Source organism: Chelonia mydas, chromosome 1, assembly GCF_015237465.2.
Source record: "Chelonia mydas isolate rCheMyd1 chromosome 1, rCheMyd1.pri.v2, whole genome shotgun sequence".
NCBI classification, from domain to species: domain Eukaryota; kingdom Metazoa; phylum Chordata; order Testudines; family Cheloniidae; genus Chelonia; species Chelonia mydas.
The window spans coordinates 312,309,863-312,335,067 of NC_057849.1; the positions used below are offsets into that span (position 1 = coordinate 312,309,863).

General features: G+C 44.9%; 1 protein-coding gene across 8 annotated transcripts; it reads left to right on the forward strand.

The window, feature by feature from the left end:
* Positions 1 to 38: 38 nt before the first annotated feature.
* Positions 39 to 25,205, forward strand: ALG12 (ALG12 alpha-1,6-mannosyltransferase). Of its 8 annotated transcripts, XM_037889057.1 has the most exons (11): positions 39 to 249; positions 6,844 to 6,914; positions 12,292 to 12,497; positions 12,678 to 12,810; positions 13,763 to 13,936; positions 15,319 to 15,513; positions 16,671 to 16,774; positions 18,427 to 18,650; positions 20,147 to 20,316; positions 20,519 to 20,594; positions 24,419 to 25,205. In XM_037889057.1, exons 3-11 carry the CDS (start codon positions 12,327 to 12,329, stop codon positions 24,648 to 24,650), a joined length of 1,479 nt encoding a protein of 492 aa, XP_037744985.1. In that variant the 5' UTR covers positions 39 to 249; positions 6,844 to 6,914; positions 12,292 to 12,326; the 3' UTR covers positions 24,651 to 25,205. The 8 variants fall into 8 exon arrangements, with proteins under 8 accessions (XP_037744985.1, XP_043406813.1, XP_037744983.1 ...); XM_043550878.1 differs by lacking the exon at positions 16,671 to 16,774 and having other exon boundaries at positions 18,584 to 18,650; XM_037889055.2 differs by lacking the exon at positions 6,844 to 6,914 and having other exon boundaries at positions 40 to 249.

Below are 25,205 nucleotides of genomic sequence, written 5' to 3' on the forward strand. Positions count from 1 at the left end.
AGAGCAAGGGGCGGGGCCGGCTGCACGCTCAGCGGCCATTTTGAGTCCGGGCAGCCGGGAGCCAGGCAGCGACCTCGTACCTGGCGCCCATTTCTGTTAGAAGCTGCGCGTCCAGGGGCCCGTATGCCTGCAGTGGGTGCTTTGCCCGAATCCAACATGGTCGCCTGGAGCCTCTTGTACGGTCAGGTGATCTGAGGCGGTCACCTGCGCCCTGTGGGAGGCGGCCACGTGGCTGACGGGCTGTAGCTGGTGAGTTCAGGCGGCTGCGGAGGCAGGTTGGCTCCTGGCTGCTAGGGGTGGAGTGTGAGGGGCGGCTGGCCAGCCTGCAACCCCTTCCACACCTCAGTCTTCTCCCCCGGGGGCGCCCCGTCGCGCGGGACGCCCGCGCCTCCAGGGGAGGCGGGAGGGGACTCAGGGAGGATGAGGGGGATTCGTTTGACTTGTCCTATCCACGCGTGACCGGCCCTCGCGTGACCGTGTGGCAGGCACGTCGCTGTGGGACACTGCGCGAGCCCCGCCGACTCCCCTACCCACAGCGCTGTGCAGTGGACTGAGCGGAGCTGCCCGGCTCGCGAGGCGCCCACGGGGACAGCTGGGGCTGCCCAGTGGAAGCAGGGTGAGGTTTTCACTAATGCGTGGAAGAGGCCAGGGCTCCCGTACGACAGCACTGGTTGCTGGAGGAATGCACACACCGGAATAATAATGTGCAGGGAGGGGGGCCCATCTGGACATGTCTCACTCCTGCCAGCTGGGAGAGCGACTGAACTGGGTCATTGAGGAAGCTGGGCGGAGAGTGTAGGGAATCTAAGCTAAAGGCAGGGCTGGTGCAAGGATATTTTGCGCCCTAGGTGAAACTGCCACCTTTGCCCCCCCCCCCCCCCCGGCTTCCCACCACCGCACATTGGTTCATTGAGGGGCAAATCCCAATGAGCCTTTACAGACCCTAGGGGCCAGCCGTGCCCAGGGGCTGCTCCCCAGACCAGGTTTCTCCCTCCTCACTCCCTGAACTCCCCATCCCCTGCATAGCCCCCCCACGAGCCCTCCCCACCCCACCCCGGCGGCCCCAGCCCCGAGTCCACTCACTGGCTTTGCCGGGCTTGGGCTGCTGCAGCAGCTCGGCAGGGAGGAGCCGCCTTCCGGAGGCACTGGAGAGCCAGAGCATCCCGCTTGTGGCGGCGGCGAGCCCTAGCGATGGAGGAGCCGGCGCAGCCAGTGGTGAGCTGGAGCCGGTTCGCTGCAACCAGTTGTTAAATTTAGAAGCCCTTTTAGAACTGGTTGTTCTGTGAGGGAGGGCGTCTAAATTTAACAACTGGCCAAAAGTGGCGCCTTAGGCTCCAACTCCATGGGTGCTCCAGGGCTGGAGCACCCAAGGGGAAAATTTGGTGGGTGCAGAGCACCCACTGGCAGCTCCCCGCCCCCAGCCCCATTTTACCTCCGCTCCACCTCCTCCCCTGAACGCACCGCCCTATTCTGGTTCTTCCCTAGGCTTTCCGCGAATTAGCTGTTTGCATGGGAAGCTGGGGCGGGCTGAGAAGCAAGTGGCGGTTTCGCACTCAGGCCCAGGGAGGCGGAGGTGAGCTGGGGCGGGGGGAACGGACATGAGGAGGGCCGCCCACGCCGCAGCAGGTAACCCGGGGAGCGCTGAGGGAACCACTCCCCGCCCCAGCTCATCTCCGCCACCCTGGCTCTGAGCGTGAAGCCGCCACTTGCTTCTCAGCCCTCCCAGGCTTGCTGCTGAACAGCTGATTCACAGGAAGCCAGGGGCGGAGGGGGAGAAACAGAGTGGGGCGGCGCGTTCAGGGGAGGAGGTGGAGCGGAGGTGAGGTGAGGTTAGCTGGGGCCGGGTGTGGGGTGGGGAGCTGCCAGTGGGTGCTCTGCACCCACCAAATTTTCCCAATGAGTGCTTCAGCCCCAGAGCACCCACGGAGTCGGCGCCTAAGGCGCCACTTTTGATGTGATCAGTGGGGGGAGTGGCCGCTCCCCCTGCTTCCCCCCTAGCTAGGCTACCCTGCCCCAAGAGCCAGAGGGACCTGCCGGATGCTTCCTGGGAGCTGCCCCAGGTAAGCACCGCCGGAACTCCCTACCTCGCCCACCGGCAGGTCCCTCTGGCTCTTAGGGGTGGAGTGGGCATCCGCTTCGGTGGCCCACGAGACCCTCCTGCCCGGTTCTGGGGGCAGTCAGGGGAGGGGGGTGGATGGGATAGGGGTCCCGGAAGGCGGGGGTGGGCAACGACCCCCTCATGGGGTGAGGAGGGAACCGATTGTTAAGATTTTGGCAGCTCATCACTGGACGCGGCACGGGGGTGCAGCAGCCCTGCAAAGGCGGCGGCGCAGCTGCCCCCCCGCTCCTCCTGCCCAGGCTGCGGCCCGGCACCCCACTCCTCCGGGGGGCTCCTGCAGGCTGCAGCGGATGCATGAGGGCACCAGCCCCCATGCACCCCCGGTTCCCCTCTCACCTAGGGTTACCATATTTCAACAACCAAAAAAGAGGACGGGGGGGAGAGCCCTGCCCTAGCCCCACCCCCATCCACTCCCTCCCACTTCCTACCCCCTGACTACCCCCCTCAGAACCGCCAACACCCCTCCACTTCTCCTTGTCCCCTGACTGCCCCCTCCTGGGATCCCTGCCCCTAACTGCTCCCCAGAACCCCACCCCCTACCTAAGCCTCCCTGTTCCTTGTCCCCTGACTGCCCCCTCCTGATACCCCCGCCCACCCTAACTGCCCCCCCTAGGACTCTACCCCCTACCTGTCCCCTGACTGCCCCAACCCTTATCCACAGCCCCGTACCCAGACAGACCCCTGGAACTCCCATGCCACATCCAACCACTTCCCGCCCCCTGACATGCCCCCAGAACTCCCGACCCATCTAACCCCCCCCTACTCCCTGTCTCCTGTCTGCTCCGAGCCCCTCTCCCCCCCCCCCCCGAACTCCCGACTCATCCAACCTTCCCCCTGCTCCCTGACTGCCCCCCGGCTGGGACTCCCCTTACCATGCCCATGCCGGTCAGACACTGGCTCCACGTGGAGGCAGAACACGCTGCCGCGCGCACAGCCCCTCCCCCACAGAGTGCTGAGGCGGTGGGAGGGGCAGTGGCTCACACTCCCGGGCGCCACAGAGCCCGAGTGTGGTGACGGGGGATGCCCAGGGGCTACCACCCGTAAGCATCTGCTATAGCCTGCAGGTGCCCCCTGAGGAAGAGGGGGTGCTGGGCCGCAGCCTGGGCAGGAGGGGTGGGGGACGCGGATACTCCCCGCTAGTGGCGCCACCGCGTTTGCAGGGCTGCTGCCCCCCTGCGGCGCGCCGGCTCCTCCATGGCTGGGGTTCGCAGCCCCCACAAGCCAACGCTCTGGCTCTCCAGTGCCTCCGGAAGGCAGCTCCTCCCTGCTGAGCCAGGGCACCGCTTTTTGGCACCCCTAACCATTTGGCACCCTAGGCAACTGCCTAGTTCGCCTAGTGGTTGCACCAGCCCTGGCTACAGGCCATGCGTTTAAAATTAAACCAGGGTAAAAATTTGACAAAAGTTTGTCTTTTGACAACGTAGGTATAAATATTCACGTCACGCATCTCACAGCGTTAAACTATAAACAGTATATTTGTAATCATATCTCTGAAGCCATTCATTCTGTCAGATACCCTTCCTTTAAAGGAAAACTGCACTGATTGGCTCTAACACCTTCTGGAAGGCATTCCCAAAAGGTTATGAAATGACATAATAATCGTGGATTGTGTTAACATTTATTAGAAATAACAAAATATTTCAGGATATTTTTTAGGGCTGTCAAGCGATTAAAAAAATTAATCATGCAATGAATCATGCTGTTAAACAATAACATGATACCGTTTATTTAAATTTTTTGATGTTTCCTACATTTAAAATAAATTGATTTCTATTACAACACAGAATGCAAAATGTACAGTCTCACTTTATATTTATTTTGGTTGCAAATATTTGCAGTGTAAAAAACAAAAGAAATAGTATTTTTCAGTTCACCTAATACAAGTACTGTAGTGCAGTCTCTTTATCGGGAAAGTTGAACTTACAAATGTCGAATTATGTACAAAATATAAACTGCATTAAAAAACAAAACAATGTAAAACTTTAGAGCCTACAAGTCCACTCAGTCCTAATTCTTTTTCAGCCAATTGCTCAGACAAACAAGTCTGGTTACAATTTGCAGGAGATAATGCTGCCCGCTTCTTGTTTACGTCACCTGACAGTGAGAATAGGTGTTCTCATGGCACTGTTGTAGCTGGTGTCACAAGATATTTACGTGGCAGCTGCAAATGAAGATTCATATGTCCCTTCATGCTTCAACCACCGTTCCAGAGGACATGCGTCCATGCTGATGTCGGGTTCTGCTCGATAATTATCCAAAGCAGAGTGGACCAACGCATGTTAATTTTCATCATCTGAGTCAGATGCTGAAGGACATAAATCCACACCGTGTAGAAGTCAAGCACAGGAGTTTATTACTTACAGCACTGATGGAGTGTCACCTTGCTTATTAGGCTCAGAGACACTGTCAATCAATTGATTACAATGGAATAAATGGATTTTCCATGGGCAGGGGAAAGTGACAGGGTAGGCAGTCCCACACCCCCAGATAGGTCTAGCAGCAAGACATAATAGCACAGTAACCAATGGTCAAAGGTTACATAATGGTCTGCCCATGGTCTTAAATTGACAAATTAACATTTAACATTTAATTAGTACTTTAATAAATGTATTAGTATAAAATATATATATTGAATTCTGATTTGGGGTCTGTAGGAATGAAGTAGCTTCTTTGATTGTCCAACGGATACATATCCAAGGGTAAAAGCAAAGAAACAGTGAAAGTATGTGGCAATAAAGATTGTCTTTCAAGTTGTTCATTTGTGTTTTAAGGCAGGCATTGGTCCCTGGGAAAGGGAGATGGGAGGAGGCCATATCTTATACTGAAATGCTTGAACCTTTCATAAACTCAAGGTTGGATGTGTGGGAAGAACATCTTTCTACAGAAGAAACTAACACAACAGAAACAGGGCTTTGTTCTATTTGCAACTTTGAATAAGGCACAATTATTGCCCCCAACCTCTGGCGTTTTGCTGACCAGGCATATCTTAGCAAAAGCGAAGTTATCTTTGGTTATTCTACTTTCTCTTAGCTAATCGCTATTTGCTAGGCCTCTGACCTCTTGACCAAACTCTGGACTTTGGGCCTGTACACAAATCCATATACCAGGTTATTACATCAGCAAAGGATTTTAACCCTTCAGTCCCTCCTTTTGACCCTAGGGGTTCCCTAACCCGCCAGGTCAAATATACCAATTTTAATTTACCCAGTCTATTTCGGAGTCGCTGGTAAAGCACCAATACCATCAGGAATGTCAGGTTAGACACTCCCCACATAACTTGACAAAATAGCACCCAGATCCATCCCCAGGGGACCTTATTACCTGAAAGCAAGCTCCACAACTCGTCCCTCTCAGACTTTGGATTGCACTTCATATTCTTAAACCTTGGGTTGAGTCCTGTAGCTATTTTTAGAAATCTCACATTGATACCTTCTTTGCATTTTGTCAAATCTACTGATAAAGTGTTCTAAAAAAGAACATGCTGAGTCATCATCTGAGACTGCTATAACATGAAATATATGGCAGAATGCGGGTAAAACAGAACAGGAGTCATACAATTCTCCCCCAAGGAGTTCAGTCACATATTTAATTGACACATCATTTTTTTAATGAGCATCATCGGCATGGAAGCATGTCCTCTGGAATGGTGGCAGAAGCATGAAGGGGCATATGAACGGTTAGCATAGCTGGCATATAAATATCTTGCAACGCTGGCTACAAAAGTGCCATGCGAATGGCTGTTCTCACTTTCATGTGAGATTGTTAATAAAAAGCCAGCAACAGTATCTCCTGTAAATGTAAACAAGCTTGTTTGTCTTAGCGACTGGCTGAACAAGAAGTAGGACTGAGTGGACTTGTAGGCTCTAAAGTTATACATTGTTTTGTTTTTGAGTGAAGTTATGTAACAAAAAAACCTGCATTTGTAAGTTACACTTTCACGATAAGGAGATTGCACTACAGTACTTGTATGAGGTGAATTGAAAAATACTATTTCTTTTATCATTTTTTACAGTGCAAATATTTGTAATAAAAGATAATATAAAGTGAGAACTGTACACCTTGTATTCTGTGTTGTAATAGAAATCAATATATTTAAAAATATTTAATAAATTTCAATTGGTATTCTGTTGTTTAACAGTGCAGTTAATCGTGATTAAATTTTTGAGTTAATCGCGTGAGTTAACTGCGATTAATCAACAGCCCTAATATTTTGATAACCTGGTTACCACCATTGTCTATAGAAATCTTAACAAGTTTTCTCCTCAGATTTGCAGTCCAGAATTACAGCCTTCTTCCTTTGATTGCCCCGAACTCAAGAGATGTTAAAACCTAGAAAGACTACTATGATGTGTACTACATCACCTCACTTTGTAATGAAGCCATCCCCTCCCTGAAGGAAAAAAAAAAGCCTGGTATAGGCCTTCTAAGTTTAAAAATACTTTTAAGGCCACCTTCAAAACACATTGTCAAAGCAGCTGACACAGCTCAAGGAATTAAGGATTTGCCTTATTGTGGCAAATCCCAAAGGGATGTACCTTCCTTGCAGCCTCCTAATTCTGAACGCACTTAGAGTCAAATAAAAAAAAAAGAAAATCTTTTTGTTAAAATTTTAATGTTGCAAAACCAAGCACTCAAAAGTTAAGATTGTATAGGCAATCCTAACTCAGGTCACTGATGGGTATGCAGTCTTTAATTACATGATCACTGTCTATTTTTTTCTACAGGACCTCTGCTCCCATCCAGTGCATTGTGGACAGTGCTTTGAGTAGAAATCAAGGTTACGTAGTGAATGAAGGTCTGTAGGACCACTGACTCATTTGTTTTAGAAGTTGGAAGGCTTGTAGTGAATAAGGCAGGAGACTGCAGGAAGAGAAAGGATGGTCTCGTGGTTAAGGCAGTTGAACGGAACCCTGGATAATTTGATTCTCTCCCTGCCTCTGCCACAGAGCTCCTATGTGATGCCAGGCAGGTCACTTAAAGCAAACTTTTCAAAGGTAGTCACTAATTGTGTGTTCCTCATTGTTTTTGGTGTCCTGTGGGGAAAAAAAAGTAGTGTATGATCAGTAATTAAAGGCTGTATTATAATGCACATGCATCCGGGGGGGAGGGGGCAAATTTAGGATTCATAAGCAACCTTAATACTGGCATTTCCTAACTTTTAAGTGCTTAAGTTTGCAACTTTTGACACAACTATGGTAAAAGAATGTAAATTTCTTAAGTTTTAAACAAACCTTACCTTAGTTCCTCCTGTGCCTATGACACATCAGGCTGTCCAGTTCCTCCATTCATTACAGTCACTCACTAGCTGTGGTACTTCTCAAGTGATGCCAGCGCATTCAGTATCCTCTGTTACTGTCTTCTGCCAGTTCTTCCTTGGTCTTCCTTGCTTTCTCTTTCCTCCCTCGGGTACTCTTGGTTAGCTTGTCTCCTGTCTTTCAGAGCTGTGTCTGTCTGGTTCTTCCTGAGATGTCTTTCACTATTCTATAGAGCTACTTGAAATCTCCCCTCTGTGCTGCTATTGCTGCCTTATAGTCTTCTCCTGAACCCAGGCAATTCTATCTTGTCTGCATCTGTTCTTTAAATTTTTTAATTTTTTTTTTATCCTTTTCTCTGTATCTTGCATCCACCTCTAAGAGTTCTGCCTGTGTCTTGCACTGTTCCTTTTTGGCCTTCAGAGCTTTTAGCTCATCAGTTGCTTCCCATGTTCCAGGTGTAATCCAGCCATCTTTCTTCTGCCCCCTTCGCTGGCCTGCTACTTTCTCTGTTGTCTCAACTACCATCTTCTTCCAGTTTGGCCATGTGTCTTCCAGACTTTCATCAGTCTGGTCCTGAAACAGTAGAACAGTTAAGTGCAATCTGGAAATTGATCTTTGTTTTTTTGTCCTGGAACTTCTTTATTGCTATAACATTCTTGTTTCCATTTTTGTGGGGTTTTTGAGTCTAAGTTGTAATGTGGCCATTCAAAGATAATGATCTGAGCCAACATCTGCTTCTCTGCTGACTTTGACATCCCTCCAGGAAGATGCCCATCTCTTAGATATACACACATGGTCTGTCTGTTTGATAGTTGCATTCTCTGATGATCTGAGTGTGAGCTTTTGAATCCTCTTCTGCTGGAAGAGATTTTTATCGTTTTTGTGCCACAGAGATTCAAGAGCCATTCACCATTATCAGTTTGGATGCCTGCCGCTGCTGTGCCCATTATTTCTTTCCATCCAGTACAGGTGTTGCTGATTTGTGCATTGAAGTTGCCTGTCATTAGCTTGATGTCATGAATAGGCATGTCATCCGATACTTGGTGCAGCTTGCAGATGGTGGGAGACCCTGGTGATGCCCAGTTATCTATGCTGCGTGGCTTATACACAGGTTCCAGTTTCCTAATCCTTGCAAAGGGGGACCCTACCCTTTGTGGGCTTTCTTAAATTTCTTCTGATGGGGGATCAAAATGAAAATTAAATGTCTCAGCAGTACACCCGAGAATATCTTCTTCACTGACCCAACTCACAGGGAAAAAGGCAGACAATACCATCTTATTGCAGGACAGTCTGTTTAGCAGTTTTTGACAAGTCCGTCTGGCTGGGCTACTGAAATCAGGATCACTCTGTCAGGCTTACCCTGAGAGTTCACTGTACTCCCCTTAGAACTGGGGGTGGATATCTCCAGGATGGGAGTTCCCCTTGTGTCTTCAGGAATTGCTCCAGCAGTTTTCTGTTCAGGATGATCTTACCTCCATAGCTGCTTGCAGTTTTCTCCTTTTTATTGGCCTCCTCCTTATCATTCAGGATTGACAGGGGTGGCGTGGGAGGGTTAATCCTGCACATAGGGTGTGCCTTCCTTATCAGTGTGGGGCAGAGGTGGGAAAACTATGGCCCGCAGGCCACATCCGGCCTACGGGACTGTCCTGCCTGGCCCCTGAGCTCCTGGCATGGGAGGCTCGTCCCCGGCCCCTCCCCCACTGTTCCCCTCCCCCGCAGCCTCAGCTCACTGCGCCGCCACCGGTGCAATGCTCTGGGCGACGGGGCTGTGAGCTCCTGGGGCAGCGCAGCTGTAGAGCCCAGCCTGACCCAGTGCTTTGTGCTGCCTGGCGTGGCTGCCTGTCTTGGTGCAGCCGCGCCACCAGCCGGCGGTGCTCCAGGCAACGCGGTAAGGGGGCAGGGAGCAGGGGGGTTGGATAGAGGGCAGGAGAGTTCGGGGGGTGGTCAGAGATGTGGTCAGGGATGTGGATAGGGGTCGGTGCAGTCAGAGGGCAGGGAACAGGGGGGTTGAATGAGGGCAGGGGTCCCAGGGGGCAGTCAGGAAGGAGAGGAGGGGTTGGATGGGGTGGCGGGGGGCAGTCAGGGGACAGGGAGCAGGGGTGGGGGATGGGGCAGGAGTCCCGGGGGGGGGGGAGTCTGGAAGGAGAGTGGGGGTTGGATGGGGCGGCAGAGGGCAGTTAGGGGCGGGGGGGGTCTAGGGGCGATCAGGGAGAAGGGGTGGTTGGATGGGTCAGGCGGGTTCTGGGGGGGGGGCAGTCAGGAAGGAGCCGGGGGGTTGGATGGGGCACGGGGGCAGTTGGGGCAGGAGTCTGGGGGCTGTCAGGGAGAAGGGGTGGTTGGATGGGGCAGGGGTCCCTGGGGGGCAGTCAGGAAGGGGCGGGGGTTGGATGGGGCGGCAGGGGGCAGTTAGGGGTGGGGGGTCTGGGGGCGTTAAGGGGACAGAGAGCAGGGGGGGCCGTCAGAGAGCAGGGGTCCCTGGGGGGCCATCAGGGAACAGAGTGGGTTGGATGGGGCAGGAGTCCTGGGAGGGCCGTCAGGGGGCGAGAAGCATAGGATAGGGGGCGGGGGCCGGGCCATACCTGGCTGTTCGGGGAGGCACAGCCTCCCCTAACTGGCCCACCGTACAATTTCAGAAACCCAATGAGGCCCTCAGGCCAAAAAGTTTGCCCGTCCCTGGTGTGGGGTCTATACAGCCCACCACACACCTGCTCATAGAATGGGTCCTTTTCACTGCCACCTGCTGTGTTTGTTGGTGCATACTTCGATTGTTGTACATTTGCTATGTTTTATTTATAGTCTAGCTTTTGTTAATCTGTTGTTCACTGGCTCACAAACCAGAGGGTCTTCACTGTGATGTTATTCAGCATAATTTATACACCTCTTTTGTGCATTCATCTTCCTGAATATAACATTGTAGCTCCAAACACTATCTTGCCACTCCCTGCCCATCTTGTCTCACTGACACTGTGTTCACATGGTACCTTTTCATTTCTTGTGTGACCTGTGCCAACTTTCCTGTACTATATAAAGTATATACATGCCTATTCAGGTTACAGATTTGGTTATCAGGATTCAATATCTTGAGATCTCAGCTTTCTTTTGGCTTTCACTGATAACTCTCATACGTGGGTTTTGACCTCCATCTCTACTTACTCAAATTTCTGTTGGACTGAATTGTTTCAGTTGCATTAAGGTTTTACCGAATGGGTAGCAAACCTAACTGCAGAACCCTCCTTTTTTACCCAGGCTTCAGACTGGCATTGTTGCTAATATGTGGCAGTGCCAAAAGTTACAAACCAAGAAAAATGGAAAAAAATTCCTTTTTGTAAAACCAAACTGACGTCTGGATGTATTATCAACGGTGTTGGAACCTTTAGTTTTCCAGTACAGACCTCTGGGGGTAACACAGTAATTGGTAGTAGGTTGTCATTCTCTCCATGGGCCAAACAGTAGAGGTAGATGAGACACATACTTTGCCAGTGGGTTTCACAGGTATTTGCTGACAGCAGGGGAATGGTGAGACTCAAGAATCCTGGGATCAACTCTAGGTTCTCAAGGTGTACATATTCTAGTAGTTACAGACCATTATACCTCTGATCCCTTCTATTTCTGCCCTTCGTTCTGTCTGGTCCCTGTCCCAGTCTTCCTTTTGGCTCCTGTGTTGGTCTCCCCTCTGCTCTTCACCCTTCTACATTCCAGTTAAGTTACCTCCTTCTCTATACTGCCTGGGTGCTATCGGGGTGGGAGGGGGGCATTGAGAGCACATAATAGAGAGACTCCTTGCTCACAGTTCCAGTGTATGGCACCACAGTGGCCCATGGCAAGCAGGGGGAGCAATTACAAAGAAAGTTGTGCTCAGCACTCACATTCCGAGTGTCATCACCAACGGTGTAGTCCTAAACTGCCGTGTCTCCGCACCAGCCTGATCCTTTAACCCCGCCTCATGCTGCTCTAACTCTGCCCCCACTCTGTAAGGGGTGGTGCACTGAGCCAGAACACCATGCTGGTGCATTCCAGCTCCACTACGCCACTGTTCCTGAGTTGCGCTGTGGGGATGGAACATATGCAGCCTAGCCAGCACGTAGGATGTGTTTGGGGGGAGGAACATGATGTCTGCCGACAGAATTTGCAGAGAATTTAACTACCACCCTCTAACATCTCCCTACTGAGCATGGGTGAATTATGATTTTTAGAGCTGCATAACTTGGGTAAATTTGGGTGGATTTTCATGAGAACAGCAAAAGGCACATTCCTGGCACCAGGATGAGCTTCAGTTGTAAGAATTTTTTAAACATGGGGAAAATATATTGTTTTGCCCAAAGTTTGTTCTTGTAAACATCTGGACTGTTTTTACTGAAACTGCCTCAGAAATCAGTTTGTCTCTGTCACCAACAGAAGTTGGTCCAATAAAAGATATGACCTCACCCACCTTGTCTCTCTAATATCCTTGGACCGACATGGCTACAGCAACACTGCATACAATTATTAAAGTCAGGCTATTTCACACCACAGGGAGGGGCAAGTTACAAAGATATGGGACCCGCACAGAAAACACTGTGCCACTAGCTCCTTCTCTTTTATGTTTGTGGTGGCAGTATGCTATGTGGAGAGATGTTGTCTTTTACGGTAAAGCATAAGACATTAAGACTTTATAGAGTAAAGACAAAACCTTAAACTTCAGGCAGTCAGTGCAAATCATGGAACACTGGCTGAGTATGCTCTTGGCAAGATACTTCACTTTGTTAGTATATATGAAAACCTGATTGATTACTTGATCTGTTAGTCATGCAGTAGGCTACATGTACAGTAGCATTGTCTTTCCCTTCATATTTTATTGAAATGCATTAGTCTCTCCTTTTCCCTTTGTAGGCACATTGTCATGATGTTAATATAATTTCATTTTTTCCCCTCTGTCAGTTTTGATCTCTGATAATAGACGATATGTGGATTTCATGTCCAGCATGGCTGAGAAGAGGAGCTCAAGTGGACAATCACTCCTGCTGTTGCTGATCATTGCTGTGGCCTTTGCATATTTAACTGTCTGTCCATTTACAAAAGTGGAGGAGAGCTTCAACCTCCAAGCCATCCATGACATTGTGTACCACAGACTGGACTTGGAGAAGGTGAATAGGAAAGAGGACATTATTATTTATGGTCTGTCCAAGATAACCCATCTCTCTCTTGACCAGCACAAATGCAACATGAAGCATAAGAGCATTATTTGTCTAGTTCTGCTACATTCATCTGTTCTTAGACATTATTTCTAGCTTGCCTGTCATACTGAGCCTTTCTTTTCTTTGCAGTACGACCATCATGAGTTTCCTGGAGTTGTCCCAAGAACGTTTCTTGGACCAGTCTTTATTGCTGCGCTTTCCAGCCCAGCTATATTCGTGCTGTCTAGGTTGCAAATGTCCAAGTTTTACTCACAACTGATAGGTATGAACTTTAAATCAGGTCTGAAAGGAGATCTTGAATAGTGATGTATTCTGCAGTACTGGTCTGTAACACTGTTCTAAGGTATAGTGTTTTGGATCAATGCTGGAGAATATGGTAGTATGTTTATTTTACAAGTGAACTTGCAAGACTTGAGTTATTTAACTTAATGCTAACTTAAAAGTTCCACCATCCTTTTTTTACCAGGTAACCAACACAAAGAAAGTTATACTAAAGTAACAGAGTTCTAACAGAAAACTGAGGGGATGGTGGAAGGGAATTCAGAATTCACATCCAAGTTTTTATGGACACAATGTGTTCTATTTAGACATACTAGTATCTACCAGTAGTCTGGTGGGTCTGTCCAACTGCTTGGGGACAAAACAGTCAGCCACACATACACACACACACACCCTGGGGGCTGGGGACCAGGGAAGTGTTTGTCTCTCCTGGCTCTCCTTCTCTGACAGAGCTGGCTCCTCACTTATATCTTCCTGCTGGGAATCAGCGCCAATCATTGGCTGCTTCTTAGCTGGATTTGGTCATTCTCAGCACCTGTCTTCTGGGCTTCTCCTTTGGCCAGGGCTTGCTGCTCCTTGGCTCCGCAGGCCCTTAAAGGGGCAGACCACCCTGCTACACCACCCCACGTAACATCATTCAGAGAACTCAGCCCCTGCGATACTGAGTCACAACCAAACAAGGATGGATTGCACTGAAAACACTACCTTGGCTACTTTATTCTTTTAAGTCTGATCTAAAATATTGTATTGTAACATAATTTGCCTGTTTCTTTATACACTCCTTACCCCATCTTTTAAATATTGCACTACTTAATATTTTCTTCGTATTTGTGCAATAGTAATTTAATATTTCTTAACATTCCTCTTTGTTGTTGCCTACATCAATAAGCAACCTGACATTGCTTTCTTATCTTAATTTTTTTTCTTCACAAAAGTCCGAGGAAGTCTGGGGCTTAGTGTGATTTATGCACTATGGAAGTTAAAGAAAGAAGTCAGAAAGCAGTTTGGATCAACTGTATCGACGATCTTCTGTCTAATAACTGTTACTCAGTTTCATCTAATGTTTTATTGCACTCGAACACTTCCCAATATGTTTGCACTTCCTGTTGGTAAGCATTTATTTTGAGGATGTCATATACATTTTGAAATTATTTCTAACGTTATTGATAGTGAGTGCACATGGACAAATAAATGTAGTCAGACCAAGTTAATGTATATATGCTTGATGACTGGACTGTGTGGCAAGGAGTCTGGAGAACTGTGGTTCTATGTTTTATATCATACGTGTTAAAATAATTCGCTAAACTGAAGTTGTATTTAAGCTGAATATATAGGGAGTTTACCTAGTAGTGACTTTGATTAAGTAGAGATTTGACTACATTTATTTTATTTCTAAAACACGTGGCCATTGCACAGCCTCTGGACATTCTTGCGATTTAAAAATCTGTAGTAAAGGTAAAGCTAGTCTGTGCAGGAGACAGAGCTACCTCAGAGGACAGTCTGAGACTATGCAATGAACTCCCTTCCGAAATAAGGACCATCAGAAACCTCACCACCTCCCTCTCTAAGTGCAATATGCTCTTCTTTGACCTGATCTAAATGCATCTGAAAAATAAAAAATCCCCCAAACCAGAAGATTCCACTGCACATACAGTTCTCCCCCTGGAGAGAGGATGGGAGAAACAACCAGTCACATGTGGCAGATATTACTTGTGTCCCTTAATGCACTACTGGAAGGTACTCAGATGAGGGCAGTATAAGAACCTATATAGAACAGAATAAAAACACATTGAATCATCAAGTGACTGTTGCACAGCGATAACCTTTTCAAAGCACTGTACAAGGTATTGAGACTACTAAAATACTTTTCTACTATTACTCTTTCATATAAGCAATTGCTGTAATTTCCACATGGATGCTTTGTGATCGCAACTGGTGCTCAATATGATCTTTGTTAGGATGTGGCCTACACTATGAAAAAAAGTAGAGAACCAATAGTATATAGAGATGTGACACATGTGCAACTAGCCACCCAAATGTGTTCATATTTCCTTGTTCTTAGGAGACGCAGGGTACATTTTCTTGATGCTTGGATCTGAGTGCCATTAGCATTAATGCAAGGTACACACAGGTCATGAGAATAACAAGCACACTGGCTGTCACAGAATAAATTATAATAGTAATAACCATACCACTTAGATTCAGAAAAGCTTTCAGTACCCTGTCACAAGTAGAGTTGTTCATGTCACTCATTAAATATACTCCCGGGGGAGGGATTCCAGACTCTTTCCTTTGTGATACACCCGTTCCTAGTTAGCTAGTGCATCAAACTAGAGTACTTTACAAAGGGCCCTATTCTGCATACCTTTCTCTGGCAAAGCTTTGCTGCAGTAGGAATACTGAATAGGGCCCAAAATAGAGGAGATACTTGAATTAAAAAAACCTTAAAGATGTCCGGTGGTTAATACAGTGTCTTTATATCTTTTTACAGTTCTCTTGGCACTTACATCTTGGATACAGCAAAAGCACGGACCATTTATTTGGTTCTCAGCACTGGCAATTATTGTCTTCAGATCAGAGCTCTGTATCTTCTTGGGCCTCATGCTTCTGGTGACATTATTAAGTAAAAGAATCTCCATTTTAAAGATGCTTTCCCATGCTGTTGCTGCTGGCGTTGTTTGGTTGGGTAAATGCTCCTTTTTTTCATTGAATTTAATATCTACTATTTCCTCTTTTTCTAAGGTCTTCTTTTATTTAAAAATATGCCTGCAGTAAAACTTACTGAATAAAAAGTGAAAATTAAGAGTAAATTTCCTCTGTTTTCACCACAAGAAAGCTAATGTATTCATTAAATTGGTGAAATTTTACTCTGGGAGAAATGCAGGATATTTAGCAAAAACCTTAGGACCATATCGTCTTCTACACAGAAGGAACTTGTGTGGGGGCTAGAAAATGCTGCATGTTTCAACTTGCAACGTTTCCTAGAGTGCACTATTATGGTAAGATGAGATGGAGTTTCCCACTCACAACGTTCAGGGGGGTTGGCCATCATTACCATCAAATGGCCTGAGATCTGCCACCGTGAGTAGTGAACTCAGACCAGGAATGAGATGTAATGTGATGTGACACAAGATGATATTGAGGAAGATGGAAGGAGGGAGGTTTACACAAATCAGGTTCTAGGGATACTTGAATTGCCTGGTACATGCTATGTTCCCATCTTTTATTATTTCATTTCTTTAACTTTAATAGATTAGGTGTTGGTCACTGCAGACAAACTGTGAAATCTCCTGGGTCTCAAGCCATCTGTGGAGGCCTGGAGCATATGTAGACCCACTGAGCCTCCTCATGGACAACACGACTCCCTTAAAAAGCATGCTCTCAGAGTCTGCCTGATGGTGGTTGCATCAATACATTTGCTTTTTAGGGGCGGGGGGAGGGTGTTAAAGCATTGAGAGGAGAAGCAGTGGAAGATAATTCTGAGCACATCAGCATTCACTTACTCCGGCACTGTGAGGTGGAGGATGCTAACAGAGAGAAGCCACTCCCTGCTTCACATCCTTCCTGATCAACAGTCCAGACTATTGTTCACACTGGACATAGAGGAAGACCACAGTATGAGTCTCTCTCTAATTGTGCCTGTGATTTCTACAATGAAATGCAAACTGTGCAATCACCTGTCACATTTCTATGTCAGCACGAGACCCAGAGCCTGATCTGGCTCCCATTGGTTTAACTGGCATTAGATCAGGCTCATAGGGTGTCCCAGTCTATGTTCATCTCTTAGGCAAATGTTCAGCTTGGATGAGCTCCTCAGTCTTAGATATTTTTTTTTTCTTCTAGGACTAACAGTTGCTGTGGACTCCGTATTTTGGAGGCAGCTTCTATGGCCGGAGGGGAAAGTCCTTTGGTATAATACAGTTTTAAATAAAAGTTCAAACTGGGGAGTATCCTTTAAATATATATAGGAAAATAAAGACATGGCCTTATGTCAGCTAAGCCAAATATTTGTACTGATTTATTCATGGGACTCAGCTGTGACATGATTGAAATGTTTGGCATCAATGACAGAATTCAGTTGAAATTTACCTTGTGGGGTCCAGTTCCAAGACATACCTCTCTCCTGTCTTCCTCTTGGTGCCTGCTCCTGCCCCCATTAAAGTCAAAGGAAGCTTTTCCATTGACTTCCAGGGGCACAGGATCAAGCTCCTTGTGCAATCCTGCATTGTCCTTCAGTCTCTTCACTGCCTTATCGTTCACTCTTCTCTCCCTCTTGGTTGTGAATTCCACTGTCCTCCCTGTCACCAGGGCCTTGGTGCTGCATCTACACTGGCAAAAACAGAATTCATCGTTCCCCATTAGTGCAGTGGTGGCAACAGCGGTTGCAGCTGTAATACAGGCAGTGGCTAAGAGTAGGGTTAGATGATCCAGTTGCAAAAATGTCTGAATCCCATCTACGCTGTAGCTTCTGCTGCTGGTGGCACCAGTGGAACAACCCGGATATATATATATTTTAAGGGTACAACTTTTCCTATGTAGTCACAGCCTTGGTGCTATATTCAACTCACCACCACCCCTGGCAGTTATTCCTTTACAAAACCTCTACAATTTGCCCTTTCCTTTTTGTATTTACTGCTAAGGGCCCGATTTCAAAATCACCCCTTGACTCCTCCTCTCTTACCTCATTGCCTCTAACCTTGAAAAGAGAAGAGGGCTTTTCATGAGAGTGCATTTTATCTCTCTGTCCCCTTGAATCCAGCTCCCTTTTTCGGCAACAGTTTGACTTGCTACCCACTTCTTAATTCTCTTTGTCTTTCTGTTTAACATTCCCAGCATAGTGTTTGCAATAGGAAGAGAGTGGGAAAAGACCAGTGGGTCACCGACTGCAATTGCAAGGGCAGTTGACCACAAAGGGTGAGGGAGAAGGGAAGCTGTAAAGTCCAGGAAACTTTAAAAAAAAGAAAAAAGATGTTTTCAAATTACCAAATTAATGTTTTTCCCAGTACCCTTCCTTTCTTCTTTTATTTTTCTTATAATCCTTAAAAAAAGACTTTAAATTCAGGATCCCTGTTGTAATTGCATTTAGCTGTGTATTTGTAGACAGTGGTTCATTAATATATGCCTATATGCTGCTTTATAGGTTTTTGTACCATGTTCATTGTCTTGGTACCTGAATGCTTGAGGGGAATGAAGGCCCATAGCATTTCCAAGGATATATTAATGGACCACTGAAACATGCCTTCATTTGCTTATTTCTTTACATGGAAGCTGGTAAAAAAAAAAAAAATCAAGTTCCTCAAAATTCTGGGAAAAAACGTTTCTACAAAATTTTTCATTACCCTTTTTTTTCCTATTTTTCAACCAGCTCTGTAGATGACTGCAAAACTTAAGTGAAGAAAACAAAATTTTCAGAAATGACTAAACTGTCTTATTTAGAAGTTCAGTATATGAGTAATTTGGAACAATGTGATAGCTGTAAACTAAATAAATTTATTGCATACTTAAAAAAGTTTTGCAGAACATCTGAAAGGATAAAGTTACTTTAACCCAAATATTTGCTGATAACAATAACATCCTTAACTCCCTTTTCATCTTAAAGACTTCTCCCTTCTTGTGGTATTTCTATTCAGCCCTGCCTCGTGCTTTGGGATGCAGCATTATATTTGTGCCTCTAGGTGCAGCAGACAAAAGGACTCGGGTATTAATTCTGCCAACGCTGGGTTTTATTTTTTTGTATTCTTTTCTCCCACATAAAGAGCTGCGGTTTATCATATACACTTTCCCCGTCTTCAACATAGTGGCTGCCAAAGGTTGCACACGAATGTAAGTTCAGAGTAATGCTTCTTGAAAAGATTATTCTCAGTTCAAACTTGTTAGTAGCTTACAAGATGCTGGTCAGTTCTTTTATCACTTAGAGGAGAAAGAGAGATTAAATGTAATGTGCTAGCCAAAGGAGGGCACGTACGCAGGTGGTGATTGGGCCAGATTCTGTACCTGAACTGCTGTGGCCAGCAGTGGCAGCACAGGTTGGAAGTTGGCTGCCCTATACTAGCTCAGCACAAAGCTCTGAAGGTTCTCCATAGCAAGAGTCACAGTGGAGTGCACGAGGATTGGACTATGGGGCATGGGCCACTCTTTTATGAGCATGCTTCTTCTAACCTAGCAATGCCCCAGGAACATGTTATTTGGGCACCCAGCAGGAGTAAGGTGGGGGGCAGGGCTGTGCTTTGGGTTGCTTGCTGCCAGCCAGAAAATGGAAGTAGTTTAGCACAATGGTTCTCAACCTGCTGTCTGTGGACCCCTGGGGGTCTGTGGACTATATTTAAGGGGTCCGCAAAAGACTTGGACTGAAAACTGATGGAACAGAATTCAACTATATATACAGGCAATAGATCTCTCCTCCATTCAAAATTTCCAAAGGGTTCTGCACCTCCATTCGAAAATTTGTAGGGGTCCGCAAATGAAAAAAGTTTGAGAGCCACTGGTTTAGCACTCTCTTTGCAATACATATGTGCACCTGTTTGGGAAAGCTTTGTTACAGTTCCAGAATTTGGCCCATAGTCCTAGCCTTGTAACCAGATAGTTAAAAGATTATTTATTAAATAAGTCATCAGTTAAGGCCAGAACTGTTACAACACTATAAATAAAGTGGGATCGCTATTGTCTGACTATCATTAAAATGATTTATTAGAAATCTTATTGTATATGCTGTATAAATACAGGTTTTTGTTCTCCTTGATGAATGTGTGACTCCAATTAATGAAAGTTATAAGTAGATATCTGCAGCAAGTTGTACCCCAGCGTAGTGGTATAATTCAGTTAATTTCACCCACAAGAGAAAGGGGCACACTCCAGTGAATAGTTGTACTGTTTATTACTTTACTCAGGAAACTCCTTAGTGCTAATTAATTAGGTACATTTAACTATAATGTTTATCTTAAAGAACTGAATTTAGTTGTTTAGATAAACAAATTAAAGTGAAATTCCAAAGTGCTTTTGAGAATTGTATGTTTATTTCTATAGCTAAAGGTTAAAAACACGGAAGTGTTAAAAGTGTTATGTTATGAATATTTTATTATTTGTTGTAATTGTAACTATTAATTTGTCATTCAAAATAATTCCTTTAGAATTGAGGGAAAGAAATACAGTGTTTATAATTTTTTAGTTAATATAATAGAACGTGCAATCATCCTCACTCTTGCTTTTGTCCAGCAGTGAAACCTTTTATTGTTAAAATGTTCTGCCCCAGTAACTACTTACAGAATGTAAAGGCAAGATCAACAGCGAATTTTCATTCTGGTTTTTTTACCTCTTAACAGTTTGCATAACTACAAAAAATCCTGGCTATATAAACTCGGATCGCTGTTGGTTATGACACATCTCCTAATTAATGCTGCTTATTCAGGAACATCATTATATATTTCACATTTCAACTACCCTGGAGGAGTTGCAATACAGAAATTACATGAGTTGGTGCCTTCAACAGCAGGTATGTAAAGTTGGTTCGAATGTTAAGTAGTGTTCATCTAACTTCCGTTTTGAGGATTCTTTGCTGTACATTTCTCATAAATACATTAGATATTGTTTATTTTGGAATATTTACACGTATCTTTATGGTTACGTAGCTTATTCGTCACTTACAGGTGTACTGTAGTTAGAAGCATTTTGAAATAGTATTGTTTTTGTTTTAGATGTCTCTGTCCATATTGATGTGGCTGCTGCACAGACTGGAGTTTCTCGATTTTTGGAAGTCAACTCGAATTGGAGGTATGCCATGAGCAAGGAGTTTTTGTCAAGACAGTAAACATTGTTTTTCCTTCTTGTGTGCATGCATGCTGGCAAACCGGATGGACACTGATTCTTACACAGTGTGTGTATTAAGTCATGATCAGGGGCAATCCAAATCTTCAGGGAATTTTAGTGAAGTCTGTAAGAATTCTCTACCAAACATGGAACGTCTGTGAAGCTTTTTGTTTTCTGTTTTTCTTGGCCCATTTATTGTTTAAGTACACCTTAATTTATACTTAAACAATTTAATTTAAATTTAAAGTCACAAGAGATAATTTAAAGAGATAATTTAAAGACACAAGAGGGAAAATCAAAAAATCTCTTAGCTTATTAAACTCAACTACCTTTGGTGTGACTGGATAAAAATGTGTCCTGGATAACCCTCAAAATCCATCTTTACTTCACTGGATCTTTCAAAACACGTTGTAGTAGTCCATCACTTTTCAACTGATGACAGTAGAGTGTAAATAACCTTTTATCCTAATTTTTAAGAACAGTGGCAAATACCTTAAATTGAAAAAATGTGACAAAATGTTCCGGTATTTGCATGTTCAAATATAGCCTTAGTTATGTGGAATATCCCTTCCATCATATAGAGCAGGGATCGGCAACCTTTGGCACGCAGCCCGTAGGGAAATCCGCTGGCAGGCCAGGACGCTTTGTTTACCTGCAGCGTCCGCAGGTTCCGCTGATCGCAGCTCCCACTGGCCGCGGTTCACCGTTCCAGGCTAATGGGGGCTGCGGGAGTTGTAATTTAGTTCTTGAGGTGATCTGAGAACTCATGGTTTTTGGAGTCAGGGAGGAGGGAAAATGAGAAGGAAGAACCAATTAGCTTTTGTCAGGAGTGCAGAAGTTAGCCAGTTTGGCACCACTTATTGTTGCTACTTTTTCTCAATCTAATTACAATACTGAATATGTTAGTGGGAACGTTTCCTCACAACTGTTCAACTCTAATGTCGGACTGCTCTTCACATGTTGGAATCTGGAGGAAGCTCTAAATCATGAACTGTCAGAAATAATTGTACAATGTCGTCCCCCCCCCCATGTGGTAAGACAGATATGGTAGCTAGAGTGCCCCAATTCCTGTTTATTCAGCAAGCTACTTTACTGAACGTACTTTGGACTATTTTACATTTTCTGTATATGATGCCTAATTTTGATGGCTTTTAACCAGTTTTTGCTTCCCACTGGTGGTGCAGCATAGAATGTGAGGCCGTAATGTGATGGAAAAAAGAAAGTAATAGCATTTTGTCACTCTGACAGATGTTCCGTGGTCTTGCAGCCTGATATGGAGGGGCAGTTTGTCACTCACTGTTATCTTTGCTCATCTGAAAGGTGCCTCAAGGAAAGGCTGATTCATCATAAGGATCAACATAAGAGAGGTCAGGGATAAACAGCAGCTGACGATCATACACACAGGCACCAGGTTCTCATCACACAGCACAATAATGCAAAGAATCAGGGTAGTACCAGACCTTCCCTCTGGCATGAGGAAGCAAGAGCCCTGCAGATGGGTAGAAAATAATTTGCTGTCTTCACAGACTGTACACATAAAGGGATAATCAGATTTATGGATGGAGTGGCTAAGCAGACTGATGATTCATCAGGATAACTGCAGTGTATAACTAGAAGTGTTTTGAAGTGGCATGCCCAGATATTCTATTTGCCCCAAGACAAATGCAGGAATTCCATTATCTGCCTTCAAAGAGCGACTGAAAGAAACTTTATGTAGATTCTAAAACTGGATGGGTCTATAATCTTGTTTGCCTTTCCTCCATTAGCATGAACTCTTTGAAACAGGATGAAAGGTGCTGTATGAGCATAAGGTATTATTTTAAAATACTGTAATAATATTCAGGAAAGCTTGCATCCTAATGATAGCTCCTTTACTAGCCCAGAGGGAGACTATGGGATTGGAACTGGCAAGGCTGTTGGCCAGATGTCATGTTCTCTCCACCAGCCTGACCAGATGTGCCATCTCAAATGGCAGCTGGATCTGATAGTCCTTAACCTGCTTAGTCCCGAAACGGTGGTTTCTTAGGAGAGACGATAAATATGTAGTTTGCATACATTAGTGTACCATTACACAGTATATTTACAGGCTTCTTGGGATTCTGCGGAATGTGCTTCATGCTGTGGCACCATCTTTGAACTTAGTGTTCTTAATGGGATTTTGCTGGAATGAAGGTTCTGTTTCTATTAACTTTTGTTATCCTTGCCCCTCTTGACTTCTCCATCACTGTGAGTTGCATCTCAGAGGTGAATACTGAGGGACAAGCAGTTGCTAGAGGACAAATGTATTTCCTGTCAGTTTTTCTCATCAGCTCAATGTTCATTAATTTGATTCAGCCTCAGCAAAGATGAAGCTGTTTATTTCATGTCAAAACTAACTTAGATTGATCAGAGCTGAGTTTTAGTGTTAAAGAGTTTTGGAAGCTTTCGTTCTGGAATTAAGGCCCTTCCTTTTGCTGGCAACTTTAGAGTAACCTTCGGATCCCACCAGGGAAGAAATTGCTTAGATGTGAAGGATTGGTGGACATACAAGTTGACACGTAAGGAAGTTTCTTCATTCCTTCTTCCTTGCACCATGGTTGCAAGGTATAGAAGTGGGAACTCTAATTACAGAAGGGAAGCAAATTGATAACTTAAACATAACTTTAGAAATTAGCTAAAAGGATTTATCTTTATGAATCATTTATGTACAATGGAAATATACACATATAATGTGAAAATATAAATATTTCTTATCTTCCCACTACGTGGAACCTAATGCAACATGGTACACAGTCTCATGAAGGCTATGATTTAACCTGACTCATTTACTTAAGAAAATAGCATTCCCTTAGAGCTATTATATTTTCATGGGCATGCTATGTTTCTATCTGTCCCCCTTTAATGTATTTATCTTCCCAATAGCCCTATGCAGTTGGGCTGTCATCTCTGTTTTACAGATGGGGAACTAAGGGACGAAGCAACAAGTGCCAGATGGCCAAAGGTATTTAGGTGTCTAAAGATGCAGATAGGCAGTATGTAGGCACCTAACTCCTGTTGATTTCACTGAGAGTTAGGTATCTAAATGTCTTTGAAGATCTGGACCCTAGTGTAATTTACAGAAGTATCTTGGCAGGTTAGGCATTTTGCATGCATAGGCATTTCTATAAACCATGCCAAGTACCGATCTGCATCTTCAGGCACCTAAATACCTTTGAAACTCTGGTCCCACGGTCACACAGGAAGCCTGTGGCAGAGCAGGGAATGGAACCCAGGGACTCCCAAGTTCTACACTAGAGCCCTAACCAGTAGGAAATCCTTCTTGTTTTATTGGCGGGGGGAGAAGAGATGATGACTCAGCACCATCATGATGTTGGACCCCCACTGCAACTGCCTGCCAGCAATGGGGGACTGCCCCTTCTGCAGCCTAATAAGTCAAACCCACATAATCAGATCCTAATGAAAGCCAGTCCACTCCCCCTCCCCTGCAAATCACAGGCCTCACAGTAAATCTTTTCTCCACAGCTTTCAAATAGAGGGGCAGAGAGGAAATATGCTATGAGCAGCTCACAGATCTCTATGGACTACCAAAGTAGCAGCAGGAAGAGTTGCTAATGCAATGTTTGACTTCCTTTGAACATTAGCACTTGTTTCTGTGGCTCACATAATGAAGTATATGATGAGAATTAGACTGAGAATCTTTTTATTCCTTTTATGTTGTTTTTGATAGTACATGTCTGTGCAGGATAACTAGCAGAAGTTTAGTATGTTCTGAAAAGAATGCAAATAAATCCACTGCATACTCCTTACAGGTATGACAAAAGGGAAGATGTTAAACCTGGGGACCAGATGATGATGTCTTATACACACATTCTAATGGAAATGGATCCCATCCAAGTATCTCATTACAAGATGACCCATCGGCCACTTGCACATATATCAGGCATCAACAGAATTGGGTTGAACCTTACCACACTACCTCCTTTTACTTTAAGCTTAAAAACAAAATTAATACTGTTGGAAAAGCTTACTCGCTCTTCTTGACCATAAGGAAGTTTTCTGACATAACTTCACTGATGACTTGATAATCTCCAAAATAATTGCAATTTGCCTAACAATGCAGTTCAGCAGCTATGGAAAAAATACAATCTTTGTACTGATTAACTTATTTACGTATACAGCTGTTTCTTACATAAATTACAGAAAGCTTTCCAATGTTATGTAAATCCAATCCACATCATGATTGAACCGTATATTGTATGTATCTTCTTTGAAACATTTTCAAGGTCAGCATTATTAAATAATTTGATTTTTTTTGGCCTGTTTACCAATGCAATATATACATGTTTTTAAATGCCTGGTATGAAAAATATAATGGAGCAGGTGTATGCTATTCTGTGGTATTTAATCCTTGGGCATTACAGATGTACTGCTTGATGGTTCTACTGTATAAATTGTGATTTTTTTTCCCACTAAATTGCTATGTGAAACTTTAATAATCTCATTTTGTATCATAGCAAAGCCACATTCATTGTAGCTTTGTCACTATATATAATTGTGCTTTGTAAGCTGTTAAATAATTAAAGTTACAAGAACCCA

Excerpts from the sequence above, each read along its gene's own strand:
- ALG12 (XM_037889054.2), top strand. The coding sequence starts at position 1,510 with ATGGGAAGCTGGGGCGGGCTGAGAAGCAAGTGGCGGTTTCGCACTCAG. Across the intron at positions 1,574-12,291 it reads TCAGGCCCAGGGAGGCGGAG|TTTTGATCTCTGATAATAGA; the intron begins GTGAGCTGGGGC and ends CCCCTCTGTCAG. Across the intron at positions 15,514-16,670 it reads TGCTGGCGTTGTTTGGTTGG|GACTAACAGTTGCTGTGGAC; the intron begins GTAAATGCTCCT and ends TTTTTCTTCTAG.